The sequence below is a fragment of the Leptosomus discolor genome, chromosome 4 (genome assembly GCF_034619465.1).
Source record: "Leptosomus discolor isolate bLepDis1 chromosome 4, bLepDis1.hap2, whole genome shotgun sequence".
In the NCBI taxonomy this organism is placed as follows: domain Eukaryota; kingdom Metazoa; phylum Chordata; class Aves; order Leptosomiformes; family Leptosomidae; genus Leptosomus; species Leptosomus discolor.
In genome coordinates, this window is record NC_141394.1 from 37,228,432 (window position 1) to 37,245,324 (window position 16,893).

At 36.0% G+C, this 16,893-nt stretch overlaps 1 protein-coding gene across 2 annotated transcripts; it reads right to left on the reverse strand.

Annotated features, from left to right (window-relative positions):
* Window positions 1-1,767: 1,767 nt before the first annotated feature.
* CEP44 (centrosomal protein 44) lies at window positions 1,768-16,843 on the reverse strand. Of its 2 annotated transcripts, XM_086464253.1 has the most exons (12): window positions 16,829-16,843; window positions 13,449-13,595; window positions 12,684-12,831; window positions 11,561-11,707; window positions 10,481-10,585; window positions 8,882-9,010; window positions 8,316-8,525; window positions 5,278-5,347; window positions 4,284-4,300; window positions 3,092-3,211; window positions 2,792-2,829; window positions 1,768-1,972 (listed from the first exon to the last, which is right to left on the reverse strand). In XM_086464253.1, exons 2-12 carry the CDS (start codon window positions 13,535-13,537, stop codon window positions 1,924-1,926), a joined length of 1,122 nt encoding a protein of 373 aa, XP_086320379.1. In that variant the 5' UTR covers window positions 13,538-13,595; window positions 16,829-16,843; the 3' UTR covers window positions 1,768-1,923. The 2 variants fall into 2 exon arrangements, with proteins under 2 accessions (XP_086320379.1, XP_086320378.1); XM_086464252.1 differs by lacking the exon at window positions 4,284-4,300 and having other exon boundaries at window positions 3,092-3,219.
* Between the last annotated feature and the right edge of the window lie 50 nt (window positions 16,844-16,893).

The following is a 16,893-nucleotide window of genomic DNA, read 5'->3' on the forward strand; positions in this document are numbered from 1 at the left end:
CAAAACACCCCTGGCTTCAGTTTGATAAAAGCGAGGCCCTGTTTGGTCCTGAGAACAGGAGAAGCAAAACCTTTAATTACAAAAGCTGAATCCCATTGTGCAGAGAAAAGCACTGCACTTAAGCTTCTGGAAAAAGGAAATAGTTGAACAACTCTGGATTTTCAATTTTGCAGTACTAAGTATAGATGATATTAAACTGCACACTTACAGAAGGACCTTTTTCTAACACTTGCTGCATCACTCAGATGAATTCAATGATAAATCCCTGTAACTTGAATCATTTATATTGACTAACACGTCTCATCTTTGCCATAACATCCACGAACAACATTCATTGTTCTGGTTCCTGACACAAACATCATCAAATATCATACAGAATAATTATCTTACTTGACATAAAAGCCTCTTCAATTCCAAGGAAGAGAGGAAAAGTTAAAGAGAGGTAATATGCAAAAATATTTGATCATTACTGGTTTAAAGCAATAACTTTAACTGTATAGGAATATACTTTTTTTGTCCTTTGGTAATCACTCTGGACAGATTTCCACAAGATGGTGCTGTAGTCCTATTTTAGAAAATACCTAGTTTTTCTGTCTAGTTGGTCTAACGTTTAGGGGAAAAATCTCATTTTGTTTCGTTGTTAGGTTAATGAACAGTGATTTGCAAGGTCTATTTTCAATCACGGACTTTTCAAAACATGTTCACAGCATCTAACTTTCCCATTCTTTTTTTTTTTTCTTCCTCGAAACAAATGGAAAAGCAAGTTCTGCTGTAAAAGTCCAAAACCCTTCAACTAAAGTTTATATAACATAATGGATCACCCTATGTTCAACTGTTTGTATGTAAAATGAAGTCAATTTATTTTTCATATGGCTACAGAAAAAAAAAAATCATAATTATTGTTAAAATATATAAATCACCTTTTACAGCACAATGTCAACCAGCTGCTTTCACCTTCATTTGTGAACTCTGCCAAAAAAATCTACTGGTTTTGTGATACCAAACTCCAAAAATCTATTTAACTGAAGTGAGTATTATAGCACAAAGAAACCTTGATATGATAGGCTACCAATTTACAAAGAGTAATAAATAAATCTTACCAAACCTCACACATCATTGTTTTGATTATACAATGTTTATGGGAGTCTTACATCTACTTACATCTCTGAAGAGAAATTTTAATATGGCTTCCAACCATAAAAACGTTGTGTATCTTTGCATAGTGGATGGTCTCCATCTGTGCTGCTGGTCTTAAAATGTGTTGGGTAAGAGCACTAAAACACTCAACTCATCTCTTGCAGTCAAGGTCTATGGACTTCAACATTTTAGCGTTTAGGATCAAACTGACCTTCACTTTGGCAGTGTTAATGGAAGCCATAATGTGTTGGTGCTCTCCAGCTCAGCATGAAAATTTGTATTTAAAAAAAAACTCCAACAAACCAACAGCAAAAAGGTACATATTTGAAATCGTGTATTTAAATTTTCATGAAGACTTATTCAACAGTACAGATGGTAAGATGGTATGTGAGAAAGCCTCTTGGGTGTAATACGCAAGTCCCAGCTGGAATGTTTCCAACAGGATGTAAACCACGGTCCTCAAGCCTGCACTTTAAAAAACATATTACTTAGCACACTGCTAACAAATGTCAACACAGAAATACACTGCTGTAATGACTTCACTCTACAAAAGTTGGTGGGGGGAGGAAGCTATTTGAACAGTTTTTAAAACCAAAATTGGGACCAGGGGGAGGGAAATCAATACACAGATGCATTCGAAAAATATTTATTCAAAGGAATAAAATCACTGGTGATCATTACAAATTTGATATATTAAAAACTTAATGCTGTACAAACACACATGTTAGTTCAGCTATCCATAGGTCTATAGAGACCAGGTCTGAAGACCTGTGCTTTCAGCTCTTCTCAGGAGGTGTTGCTCGATGTTTTCAACAATTCTGAGGTTTCTTCAATTCTGAAAATAAATTTTGTTTACACACACACACACTTATTAAAATATGGTAAAAACCAACTGACTTGCTTTTAACTTTCTAATGAAACCAGAATACTAACAAGCACCACAAAACCTGAAGTTTCCTCTCATCCCCCTTTTCCTCTGCAATTGCTTTATATTTTAAATGCCTACTACATATCAATAAACCTTAAGTACACATAAAGAAGTAACCCACACAATAGAATTAAATCACAAAAAAGGATACAGATTTTTTCAGGCCAAGCACTTACAGACTAGAATTCTCTTGCTAAAGAAACATTAAACAGCAAATTAAACATTTCTCCTCAAGTGCAATAAAAAGATTTCTTACCAAAAAAAATTTCATTACAGATCTCAGGACTAGTATCAAATACACCTAAATACAGTTATCACAATGCTTAGGCTGAAATTGGTTTTACTTTTCCTTAAATAATAAAAAACAGAGTTAAGATACTGTAGTTATTTTTCATTTCAGGAAGAAAAGTTGCAAGTACCAGGGAATGCCTATCAGAAGATAAATAATATTCCTATTCCTTGTCAACCCAATTCTAAACACTCTTTAATCTCTAGTTAATACCATTAAGAATACTTTCTATTGCTTTTCAGAAACCAAAACAGAGCCTCATCCCACAAATACAGAACTGTAAGTGGATTTATTATCCAGTGGAGTCATAAGGAAATGCCACACCTGATGTAGAGACCTTTGAGGTTTGGAACACATATGTACGTTCTCTATATGCCTTAGTCCAGTGCAGCTCCCTCTTGGGAAATGAATTCCTGCTGCCCTTTCCTATTACTTACATTTTACTTATCCTTTCCATTCTTTGTCTTGTTGTCTCCTGCAATTTAAAAGCAACAAAGTTAGTGAACTCTTCAAAGGTAACATGCTTCAGATGGACTTTCAACCCGAAAAATTCATAGAAAAAAAAGTGACTTTAAGCACTGTTTACATATCAAAAGGATTTTTATGAGACAGACCTAGATGTAGTTTTGCATAGTTTTCCTGTTTTTCACAAGTAGTATATACAACTAAAACTAATGCTTACTTGTTCTCTTGACCTCAGAAAGGAAATCAACTAAGCATTTGCCAGTTTTACTTACCTTTGAAATGTCTGTCAGATCATGAGAATTAATGGTCATGGCTTTGGGAGATGGGTCTGTGGATAATAGTGAACTGTATCCAGACGACTGATGATGACTCTCTGGCATCTCCTCCTTCCTCTCTGTATCTATGGAGAAATACTCGTTTTTGTGTCACCTTTGCCTTTTTGCTCTCTTATTGCAAGGTCAGCTATCAAATAGCTTGATTTACAGTATGTAATAACAGAAGAGAATGCATTGTTTAGAGAGGAAAAAAGAAAAGCTACTGGTGAGGGTCCAAAATAGGTTTCTCATTTTCTTAAAACAAGGTAAGTGCAGTATACTATATATAACACACACAAGACAAATTCCAAAAAGATTACTAGGAATGCTATATTTATCCTGATTACAGTAAAACCAACACTTAAGAAAGTCTAATTACTGGATCAAACATTTAATGGTAATTACATTATTTTTATTGTAAACTGCCTGTTCAAACAATGTCTTTAATTTGTGCTAAGTAACCTGTCTTATAAGCAGCAGAAATATAAACAAAATTATCATCTTCTTGCTTAGCTTAAAATTTGTATCAAGCTCTTGCTGTTGCCCTAGCTCTCCTCCTGCTGGGATAGGTTTACCATCCGTCCAGCAGAAACACTTTTCTTTTACATTGGGAAGGCTTTGATACTCTTCGCAATTTTAAAATACTATTGTCAGGGAAGAGAATTTAGTGTTTAGAAAATGAGAAAAAAGTTTTCTCATACTCTTATTTTCAGTAAGGCCACCATCTATGGATCATACCTTTGGAACATGTTTAGCTACACTATTCTGTATTTAAAATCATATTAAATTATTTCTAATAAATTAAAATTTAAAATTGTTTCTTCTGTACAGCTCTGATTCCTGAAGAGCACTACAACCAAAAACAGCATCAAAGCATTCCGAGTACTGTACATCTCAGATTGAAGAGTTAAGACTGGCCGCATAACTTGTATGCCTAGAACTTCCTGAATCATATTTTAGGAAAACAGAAATAATAAATTCAGAAGAATTCCAGGAGTCTGAAAATATGAAAAGTCTCTTTCAAAGACCGTCAGCATGCTTGCTGACAATGAAGTCCACGAGTGTCAGTAACAGACCACTAAACTTATGAAAGGAAGCACACGTTACAAGCTCTCTAAGGTCTGTAAAAAGAAGGTCCCATTTCTGAGACTTCAAAATTGAAACAAACTTTGACATAATCAAGAAACTGCCTTCCTAATTTCCATGGAAACTGGATTACTGCGATTCCCGTTTAATTTCAATGCAACACCCCAACTGGACAAAAACACCTAATAAATGAGAACGGGAAATAGAATATCCTCCTTTCTACTGGTGGGAAGGGTAACAGCTGCCATAGGGGAAATAGGCCAAATTAACAAAGAGAATGATGCAAGGTAAGGGCTGAAGAGCTTCCTCTCACTGAGGAAGAGAGAATTACTTATGGCCTGGGGAATGTTTTTAATTTCTTTTCCACTTCAGGCTGTTTCATTTACTTCTTGTATGTTGTTAAAATTGAGTTGGAAATGGAAGAAAAAGATTTTGTCTTGGTGTTCAAAATAAGAAGTTTTAGAAAAAATGCTAATTGAATAGCTGCTAACTGTTTCAAAAGGGATGGCCCTATAGAGAATATTCAGCAGTGATTTGAAAAACAACAGGGATCATGAATGAAAAAGCCCTGATTTGTCCTGAGCCTTATTATAAAAGTAACAAAAAAAAAAAAAAAAAATTATAAATGCGACGCTATTTTGATTATAACAAAGTTGTGGCAGCAAATATAATGCCTTTTGTGCTTACAAATATCTTATTTTTAAAGCATTACGATAACTGCTTTCAAGTGCAAGTAATGTTAGTGTTTTTCACAGGTTTAGCTACAGCACCTTAATTAAATTTGCACCTTTGAGATTTTTAGTAAAATTATTTGTAACTATTAATTACTGTGAGATAGTTTCATTAATGCTTTAAAAACTATTTCAGTACATAAAGCTTCTAAAGAATAAATCACAAACATGAAATGACTAGCAGGTTAACTTCTAATTTGGAGCATGCATTTAAATTCAGAGGTTACTAAATTGCAATTGTCTACTTAAAAAACACTATTATAGTCAAGGTCAGCAAGAAGTGATTAGCACATGATGCGAATTAAAAAGAAAATCATTAATACTCACCAGGAGAAACTGAAATCCTACTAGAAGTACATTCTTGATTTATGTTGCTGAACTCTGTAGGTAAGTCTCTCTGAAATACAAGTTTATTGCATTTTAGGCATACATCCTGTTTAAATTATCTTTTGACTGAAAAGTATATTTAAGCACTAATTACATATGCATTTGCTACACCATCCAGATACGCTGGCACTGCACAAATGTCTTTACAGGACAAAACCTCCAAAATTTCCATACATACGCTGCATTAAAAAAGCTAGTCTACTTCATGGGGGCTTTTTAATATCAGTATTGCTGTTTGTAAACTGTTCAAAACTAGGTCCAAATATAATTCATGTAATTTAAGTGTGTGTAGAATAAACAGACTGTTCTTGGCCTGTGCTAACAATTACATCTTTACATTGTCTGCTGTCACCTTAATAAAGTAAATGTACCTTCTACTTCTGGTTGGTATTCAGAAATGCAGCTCCTCAGTCCTAAAAAATTAGCCTATAGATGAACTGAAATTCATTCCACTCAAATCCCTATAACTCAAAACTCTATTTTAAGCTAGTTTCCCAGGCTCCTAGATGAAAGAGGGCTCTTTTAAGAAAGGTTCTCAGTTTAGCTCTATCTAGCTTAGAAAAGATTGTTCACAAACAAGGAAACAAAATTAATGTTGCACTAACAATAAATGGTTTTGAGTGCAATTTTCTAATTTCAAAATAAAAAAAATCCAACACTCAAACAACATCTAGACTTTTTTCACCAAGAGTTCCCATTACGATTTGAAATCTCAGCTTTTGGTAAAGTATATCACTTTATATACTGGAGTAACTATATCAGTTAACAGGGTGATATTATACCCAAATAAGTGAATGAGGGAGAAGCAGTAGGTATTGTGTGGGAAGAAGCTGGAAAAAACTGTAATAATGGATACCTATTTAAAAAAAAAAATATATATATATCTGCACTGACTACTTCTGCTCAATTCCTTTCATTGAAACAGCTTTGGTAACTTTCAGACTTTCCCAGAGCTCAATGCACAGCTGCTGCTACTTTGGCAACAGCAAGACAGATCTTACGAGTGTTCCTGCTATGTTGGCTAGATGCCAGAAGTTCCCTGAAAAATGTAAGAGTGAGAAGAAAGAAGTAATTCCGAATTGTTTCTATATCTGTGAAGCACAACTTGGATGGAATTTCATGAAACAAAGCAGCAGCAATTCTCTGGCCCAAAGGATTATTTCTTGGCAGTTTTCAAATGCCTACTGCAAAAAAGTTAGGGTTTTGAAGAGTTTTTTTCCTACTATAAAAAACAGCTTATTCTGCTTTGAAAAAAACACAAGCAACAACGCTTCGCACAAACTACATTCAAACTTGTTTCTGTAGATGACTTCTTTCAGTAACATGCAGTACAGAAATGTAATTATCTTACTGAAAATTTTTGAGTGATATTAATGTTAAGTATTTTCCAAACATTTTCCAAGGTATTTTCCAATCCTTTGAACAACTGCAACAAACGTTACTGAAGTAATAATTAACCAAATTTACAGAAATAAAAGAACAAGCCTAGTCTGAAACACATGCTTTCCCATTCTGCTACCATCACAAATGCAACAACTGTCTCTTGAAGAGAATATGCTTGAAACAGGAGCAAAATTGTCTATGGCTGTTCAACTGAAGGCCTTTTGAGACTGCTGGCAGAAGAAAATGTTCACTGGTGGTGTTATTTGGACATATGTCCACCAATAATGAAGTATAATATCCGTAAGAAATTGATCTCAAACGGTAATTCACTCAAGCCATTACTGACCTGAAACTGTGTTTAAAAAAAAAAAAAAAAAAAAAAGAGAGATTGAGAATATCAATCCTTATAATTTGAGCTACAGCCTTTAGAAATAACCTAGTGATCAGTCTGGATACTTCTCCACTTCAAGACTTTGCATAACTAGCACACTTGCAAGGCATATAGAAAAAAACAAGTCTTGGTATACTAGTATTAGTGACGTTTTCAAATTTGCAGGGCCAGCAACACAGACAGAGCTCTTGGTTACAAGGAACTTCAACATTTTTACAAACACAGAGAAAAACGCAATACTGATCAACCGTTTTCCACATGGGTTTTCAACTTCTGGAAAACATCTGACTGTATCTGAAGGACACACAACATAAGTATGCAAATACATTTTGAAATTAAGCATGTGACCACAAAACTGATGCTATGGATCACTGCATCTCAAAATACGTACATAAGAAATCATAAGTACATATATAAAAATCATATAATATGCATACAAGGACCTTTCAACAGCATGAAAAATAAGTCTTAATGCCACAAAACACTTGATTTGCTCTGACAAATATGTCAAACGTAGCACTTTCACACATTTAAAAATGCAACTAACATCATGGACAAGAAATAGGAAGGAGGTAAGTGGGTGCAAAAACAAAACCATTGATTTGGCTAGAAATTTCAAAGAGCCACAAAGAATAGGACCGAAATAAGGATGAACTTTTCCATTAACCTTGTATTTCTCATTGCCATTTATTTGTGTCATCATTAGTTATAGAGAATGAAGACTTCTGTTCAACTGTATCAACAGCAACAACGTTTGCAGGCCACTACAAGAAATTCAGAATACTGCAGACCAGAATAAGGAAACCTTTAAACGTGTCACTACCATAACGAAACTCTTAACTACAGAAACATTAAGCTTTCAAAGACAGCATAATTAGGAGTCTTCAAAAAGCTTCCTTCTACAAGTTCAGTAGGAAATATAAACACACAGTCATCACTAATGAAAACAGGCTTAGCTATACCTGCTGTTCCTGCAAGGAAACAATTTCCAATGGAGAGCTTTGCTTCACAGAGCATAAGAAAAAAACAGAACTTAACAGTTAAGAAAAAAATACCACCAACTCTATAAAGAGCACTTCCGTTCAGATCATGCCTTTGAAAACAGTGAAAATGCATACATCAGGAGGCAGGAAGAGCAGAAACAGGCTGACAACATTTTGTCCAGGCAATTCTTGTTTCAGAAGAAAAACAGAAGTTAACGTACCTTTTGGGACTGCAACAACATTTCTGTTTCAAGAAGCAAAACTCGACTCAACAAGTTATTCCAGTCCTTCTCATCTATGATCACCTTTCCTTTCAGCTTCTCTTCTAAAACATGTAGTTTATCTTCCATCCCATCTAGCTTATGAAGCTTTTCCTGGCAATCAGCAAGCTGACTCTTTAGGAACTCAATCTGAGAATTATCTTCTATGACCTGAAAACATGGATAAGAACCCATCCTCTAAATTCAAAACAGATATAATTCATCATTTGCTCAATGAAAGTAAGTGGAATCTTCCTCAAGTTCAGTAACCACATACTGCTACGTTAGAATTTTTTTTTCAGAATTGCCATAATATGCCTATTCACGGAACTCAGCTTTTAGACTAAACTGTTAACAGAATTGTCTGTTGAAAGGACAGTACAATTTAACTGTCTTTTTTTTTCCAACTATTAGTTATACTTAAGGAGCACCCAGCTATCTTGTTAAAACCTTTATCCCTCCAGAAAAGCCCTATTAAGAAAATTTAAGAATACATGCAGACAGCATCTCAAAATAAAAGTTCTTACTTGTTCACATTTAATTTCCACAACATCATGATCTAGGCACAATTCTTCTTCACTACCTCCCTGTGCTGGAAGGGGTAGTGGATGAAGGTCACCACTAACTTCATTTCCTGAGTGCCGTTCTACTTGAGGCTTTTTTGAGTATGTTAAAGAAAAAAATAAAAATTCACTGGTGTATTCATTACAAGAACAGTTAAATTTTTCAGCCAAATAACTGACATAAAAGACCTATCATTTTAGTATTTATTTATTTAAATCTGACAATCTTATCCCAACTGGTTGCAAAACACAGAAATCAATGGCAGGCTGTTTAATTTGAAGAAAAATCATACAGACATGAAAGAACTGTAAAACAAATACGCACACACTTTACCGTATGTACTGCGTACCTTGGTTCCCTTCCATAAAGAGCAATGAAGGCATTAACGTCCTCTCTTATTGTAAGGGTTGTTAGATTTCTAAGTGTGGATTGGGAGGTATGAATCTCACTGTATGCATTAACATATGTATAGACAGTTCCAACATAGTAACTGCCACTCAAACATTCAGGAAAAAAAAAGTTGAATTAGGAAGATTAAAACTCTCTCCCTTGATAACTGTCAGCAAAATAGCCCTACTAGCTACACATTTCATTTCCTTTGAATGCTTCCCTTAGAGAACAAAACAAGAGACAAGTTTTGCTTTTCTTTCCAGGTGGCTTGAGTCCTATGATCACTACCTGCCACAAAACAAAATAAATTACCTAATGATTAAGAGTGCACAATGACTAGTTTTGTGCAGCATCTTAACATGTACAGATTCCTAGATGTTTTAGTGAAGCTGAAACTCTCCTCTCCTAGGGAATTCCTAATACATTCACATATATCCCCATTCAGTTCTAGCATTCAACAACTAAAAATGCCAGAGAAGTCATTCAAATTCTTTGTGAAGTCTTCCTCACTGCTAAAAGCAGTATTTTCCTTCTAAATAGAAATCACCAACATTTAATGTGCAGCCACAGTCCTAGAAGTTTTGTACAGTTTTACTTTGCACGCTTTTGACACAAAATATTAGGAAAGCTGTCTCCTCCACTAGCCAAGAGTAGCATAACACATAAGATCAAGTGTTACTCTTGTAAAACCAAAGTCAAGAGGACTGTTACATTAAGAAATCTTTACTGAACAGATTCATACAGAAGAGCAAAAAGTGTTTTGAAAGCTACATTGAAAACACTGCAATGTTAGGCCAAACACACTTCAATCCCCAAACAGGATGTATATTGTTTTTCCAATTCTATCTTCATTGTCATTGCTGTCCCTCCATTTGATACAATTCAAACAGCAAACAGCAGTACTAGATCATTACCACCAAGACTTTGAGATCAACTGCTCAGTAAAAGGGAGAAGCAATATCCTCTGTATTTCAGCTACTATTTCAGTCAACCACACTTTGGGGGGAAAAAACCAAACACACACACACACCCCCCCCCCCCCCCAACAAAATACTAGCCCTGGTCTGATCAAGCATTAAAACCCAAATGAAAGCACACATTCCAGAAAGAGCCTGACTTGCTACAAAATGAGATTAACCTTTATACATACAACATAAAAACTGTTTTCATACCTGTTTGAAATTCAGAGCACTGCCACTACGATCAGCAAGGACATCACAATTTGACCATACTTCACATCTAAAAGATCTGAGTTTTTTTCTTGTTTGGGATTTAACCTTCAAAGTGAAGAGGAGATAATATTATGTTTCTAACACAGGAATATTTTCCAAGGGGGGCAAGACATGGGGACAGGATAACACGTTTTCTGCCACCATTAACAGGCAGGAATATTGCATGACACACACACAAACGCATTTAAACCTCTGCAGTACAATAACATCTGGGAAAAAAAAAAAAGTTACGCATGACCCAGATTTACAGACAAAACAGATCTGGAAGTGAATGCCACATTCATACACCCACATTCATACACTCATTAATACCTATGCGAGGCTGCATCAAAACTGGTTCTAAACAGAAAAGACAACTTGCACCAGAGTTGAAAGACAAACAAATACCAAAAAAAATGTAGTTATGTCCCTAAAAGTGACAAAGGAAGTCTACAGAAGTCCTGAAGACTGTTATAACCTCAAACAAAACAAAATCCTGTAAAATATGAAGACTGAAAATTCCTTTCATAAAAGCACAGATTGATACACAACATACACTGATAAAAAATAATTTCTTAGCAATGTAAATCAAATGTGATTAATTAAAATAATTAGATTTGAGATATATACCACTGAACCACAAACACAAGTGTCTTGTTTAAATTAAATGTTACCAGACCTTCAACGTACCAGATGGTTTTGCTTTGTTTTTAGATCTACCTGCAAAGTTTATCAAATTGCAGAAACATTCACTAAGAAGTGTAAAATAAAATATATCACTTACTGTAAAGATACTAAGTACTAGATTTATCTTAATTCTAATATTTTGCTGTTTATACTACAAAGCTTGGGCAGCTTCACACCTTTTGTATACCTGATAGCATTCAAGCATCTTACACTGAAACTTCATGCTAATTTTCCCCCTATTTTGACTATCAGCAATGCTGCATCTTCAAATAAACTCATCTTCAGCTTCTACCTCCAGCATCAACCATGTCAAAAGAAACTTATCTTATAATAAAGTAACCATTTAATCAGTACCTTATTCGAGTTACTTAACTCCTTATGTTTTTTCACCACACAGTTGATAATGTCACAAACAATCTGCATTTTTCTTTCTGCAAAGCCGAACTGAAGAAATTGCTGTTTTGTTAAAACTGGTTTATATTGAAATTGATCTCGAAGAAGCTGCAACGAAATAAGAGTTTACTTTCAAAATCACCACATGATTTGTTGTAGAAATGCTATGCTCAGGTTCCTATTTTTCTACAATCTTTTCTTTCATTCTACACTTTAGCAGTTAAAACTTTTTTCATTTGGTTATTTATATATTCTCAGCTGTTTCTTCTAACTAGACTTTCAAAATACCTCTTCCAGAAACATTTCATTCTCATCACTCCTGTAAAGTTTAACTCACTCTGAAGATTCATGAAATGAATGATTGTAGACATTAATATTAAAAAGTTAAACAAAAACTTTCCAAGTGAATGCACAATAAAAAGTTGTATTAATCCCAGCAAATGCATCAGTAACAGAGCTAAGTTTGGCTCCCACAGAGCCTCTTTGGAAAGGAGACTATGTCCTCAGATGGAAAACTAGTTTGAGTAAGCTAGTATTCATTAATACATCAAGCCACCTTTTATAAAACTGTGCTTTTTGATATTTTTAAGGATAGTTCAAAATTATTTTCATTCAGTTAAGAATTTGATTCCAATTTTTAATCTGTGAAGTATTTGACTTTATATATTAATATGGCATGGTGTTTTAAAATTGCTGTATTTCTTAATTGTGGTTTCATTAAATTATTGAAATTTGCTGTGATTTTTTGCTGGTTATGGTTTCTTCTAAGGTCACTTCTATAAAACTTATTGCATAATAAATATTTCAGTATTCCTCAAAACTAACATAAAACAAAATATTACTGTTTCTGCACTTGTGTCAAAATTGAGATTTGGCTAACAACATCCAGTCTTACTTTCACTGAAATCTAAATAAAGACTTGCCACGCCATGACTTACTACTCACCTTCAATGCTAACAGAATTGCAGTTTACATCCATTGCCAAAAAAATTCACTTTCTAGTAAAACTCATACTAGATGTTTAATTTTTATGAGGCCATACTCAAAACTGTGTCTCTTCTGCAAAGAACATGAAGACAAATACCTTATAAATGGCTTCAATAAAACGCAAGTCACTCTTTGCTGTGAGTTCCACATCACACTTTACCAAAAGTTCTGCTATGTAAGTTGAAAAAGATGTAAAAGAATAGCTGATGATGGGTAAAAACGCAGCTGGATCGCCCTTTACTAACCTGTTAAGAAACAAAAGTATTTTACACAGCAGAAGATAAAACTTTTTAATTACATGAATTCAAACATCTAACTTGAAAGGTGTTTTAATAGAGGCAGCATGTTATATCCAATGGTCTCCTCCATTTTAAGGTTTTTGTTTGGGTTTTTTTTTTTCCCCAGGCGTATCTCATTCAGCAGTCTTTACTGTTATCTACAGAATGCTCAAAACAATGTTTGTGTGACCCTCATATAATTTTAACATTGTCAGGTCTAAAGCCCACCAGCATTTCCACCTCAATATTCAACACCCTGGGTTTTTTTAATCGTTATAGGATGAGATTTCCTGAAGAAAGTTTTGCTAGCACTTACAAATAAATTATAAAGGTGAGAGATTAATCAAAGAAAAAAACAGCAGAAGAAAGAAGAGCAAGACAGTGACACAATTCAGGATTATTCTAAGGATTGTCAGAACAGCAAAACTGTTATGTTCCAGTTCACATGTATCAAACCCCAACTTCCCACAGCCATATGCTCTGCTTACTCACCACTGGGTGCAATGCTAATATTTATACATATTTTGTTTACACATCTTGCTGTCATCATGTATTAGCATAAATTTATTCACACTGCCACTTACACCGTATAATCCACATCTCTTGGATAATTTAACAAGCGAAGTCCTTGTTCTATTTTCCTTAAACTTCCTTTTAGGTCTCCTGTTGCCATTATTCCAAATGCTATTCTTCTTTAAGATTATGAAATACATACAATATAGCACATTCTCCTTTAAAAAAAATAGTAACAGGATTATGTACACAAAAATTACAAAATTCAATAGAATTACCGCTGAAATTCAGAAGTTTTTGCTCCTCTTTTCTAGACACTACTATTTCCAAAGTGTTACAATACAGCACAGAGCTACGGCTCAATACCAATTAATATCAGTCATCATCTTCATTCATTCTAAATAAGATCAAGCAGTAATCCTCAATCTGACCAACTATCAAAGATCTTTAAAGATATCTGTAAGCACATTAAGAATTTAAAAACTGAGTGAAAACAAGCTTCTTCACTGCTTCAAAGCAGAAACTCCACAAGCAGTAAAAAACCTTTTGCATTCTTCAGTTTAGAATGCTTCTTATTTTCTTCACCTGGCCTCAAGCTCACTGGCCAAAAGAGCAATGTCTGGATGCATAAACATCAGAAGACAGGACTAGCAACTCATCACAGACTTTATTTCTCTACTTAGAGGATTAATTAAATACACTTTAAATTGTTCGGGGGGGTGGTGGGGGTGGTGTAACAGACTGCCCAGGTATTTCAAAATAGGTGCAAGTTTATTGGGTGGGTAACGAAAAGGTTCCAGTCAACTTCCACATTGTGACACACAAGTTGAGAACCTGCTTTTAATTTATTGCGGGCTTTGCTTCGCAAAAGAAAGAGACTCATCTAAGGACTCGGTGCAAACTACAAAAAGGTGCCTTTCTCCCTGCAGAACTATCCTGCAAGGAAACGGCAGACTGCAGGAACAGGGCGGGGGGCGGGGCAAAGACGGCAAAAGAGAATCAGCAAAGCATGAAATCACCACCATCCAAATCAGTTTCTGTATCTGACAAAGGGATAAACAAGGAAGCTCACACTTTTAATACGTTTTACCAAACAGCACCGATTAGTAAATTCTCAAACGGAAGAAGATGAGACCGGGGGCAGGGAGAAATTGCCATGAGAGATCTAAAAATACTGGCAACTCTGCCTGGCTGGCAGATAGTAAACATGCAACACCTGGAGCAGTACCTTCAAATATCAGTACTAATAAAGAACCTTGTCCCTCACTCTATTGCTTCAACATACATTTATATTTAGAGATCGCCTACAAATACTATTGATTGTATCTTGCAACCATTTGTTTATAAGCAACCAATACTAGCTTTTCTCCAACACAAGACTTTAGAAGCACAGACTGGATGGATGATAGCCCAGCTCTTAAGTCACAACTGAAAAACAAACAGCTTGCTTCTTAGCAACCTGGACAGACTGATAGATTTTGAGAAAGTCTATTAGTAAACTGTCAAACTCTGTGTTTTCTGAATCGTTTAGAGAAAAACAAGGGGGGAAAAAAATAGTTAAATACAGAAAGTTTACACCTTCCGAAAACAGTTCTCCTTCCTCACATCCCTGACACCTGCTTGTGACCGGCCTAATCCTCTACAGTACTTCCCCCAAAAGCCTCAGTAAAAGTAATGATTTCAGCTATAAAGCCTTAGAACAGAAATTTACTGTTCAATTTTCTGCCAGAACCTGGGAGATAATTGCCTGCTAGTCTTCATTGAATTTCTTTTCTTGCCAGAAAACAAACACTGTGAAGCCTAGCAATCCAAGCATTGAAGAGGCACTGCCAGACAGCCTATACATGAAGAGATATTCTCAAGATACAGAACTTTATATCATTTCTCTTGCTGATGCATGAGATTCAGACCAAAAGACCGAACGCTCCAAAGAGATTATGTCTAGCCTTGTCAGAAATGAATTCTGAGGGGTACTCCAGTTTGCAGCTTTGTTATTTGGTCCTACCCATTAAAGCAATGAGTCTTCTGGAAAGGAACTTCTTGACCTCACACTTCACTTATAGTAAAAAAAAAAAAAAAAAAAAACAGTTAAAGCTTGAACTCATAATGGTCTGGGTTTGTTTGTTTGTTGTTTTTTCTTCTTGTGCCTCTATGGTGTTTAAATCAGCAATCTTCAAGAATATGAAGATCTTCACATGTGTTCTGCCCTTGTTGAAGTATTTCCTTCCTATTTAATGATAAGGTTCTTCCCCTTTAATCATCAGATTCTGGGTTATTAGTCGTGCTAAACATAAGTACACAACAGTCATTATTAAAGGCTAGCCTTGAGTATTTGGAAATTTAGCCTTAAGTATTTGGAAACTCAGGCAGCTATTCTTCCTGCATTACCTTACAAAGTGATACACCCTAACCAGATCCGAAGTCTCAAAGAGTCTGATATAAAACTGAAGCTCTAATCTGCAATGCAAATACTCCTACCAGATACTCTGATAGAAATTCATCTAATCATATAGGCTGCTTCCCAAAAGTATCAACAATCCTTTCTACACCAGCTGTAAAACTGGCAACTGCCATCACTACTAACTGAATAGCTCAATAGATCATAAAAATAACAGGTTGGCAGAAAATGCTTTAACATCTCGGGAAGGTGAACCATGTAAAAAGTGGCACACAGTTTTGCCCGTAGGAATTCCTGACAGAACATTTGCTATCCAGAACAAAATCAGGTATTACAAAGTTTTAAGAGATGGTAACATAGAACTGTAAGTGGTTTAAAGAATAACTGTCAAAATTGCATATGGTATTCAAAGAACTAATGGACGTAAAAAAAAAAAAAAAAACCAAAAAAAAACCAAAAACCCAACAACAAAAAACCCACATAAAAAACACCGGAAAAGCCCACAAACAACTCATGCAAGTTACCGAGTACCTTAACGCTGTAAACACTGTCTTTGAAACATCTAACAAAAAGGACTTTTGATTTCTTCTAATTGTATTTAGACTCTTCTGTTAGATGGGGCGGGGAGCGATCACACCATTATGCGGAGATGCAAAAACGTCAAGGACAAATACCGCACTTCGCTACCGTGCCAGCTGCAACAGACACACTTCAAGCACACAGGATACCCGCGAAGAAGTGAACTGCACACGGAACCGCGCGTCGTGGGCCGGTTGCCCTGGGCGCCACCGAAACATCGGCGGAAAATAAAGTGTGTCCCGGCCATAGGCAGGGCCGGCGGCTGCGGTCCCGGGGCCGCGCCAGCCCGCTGAGGCGAACTCGCAAGAGCGGGACCAGGGCCGGCTCCCCACCCGCTCTTCCGAGCCCAGCAGGAGATCCGGCCTCCCCCGCTCCGCCCTGGGGCTCGCCGGCCCTAAGGAGAGAGCGGGCCCGGAGCCCCGCCAGCCCCCAGGGGCGACAAACCCCCGCCCCGAGAGAGACCCCGACGCTCACCCGCGCCAACAGCCGCGGGAACCCTTTTCCCGCCGGGCCAGGCCGCCCACCCCGGGGCGGCGGGC

Excerpts from the sequence above, each read along its gene's own strand:
- CEP44 (XM_086464253.1), bottom strand. The coding sequence starts at position 13,537 with ATGGCAACAGGAGACCTAAAAGGAAGTTTAAGGAAAATAGAACAAGGA. Across the intron at positions 9,011-10,480 it reads GTGCTCTGAATTTCAAACAG|CCTCAAGTAGAACGGCACTC; the intron begins GTATGAAAACAG and ends TACTCAAAAAAG. Across the intron at positions 8,526-8,881 it reads TGGAAATTAAATGTGAACAA|GTCATAGAAGATAATTCTCA; the intron begins GTAAGAACTTTT and ends CCATGTTTTCAG.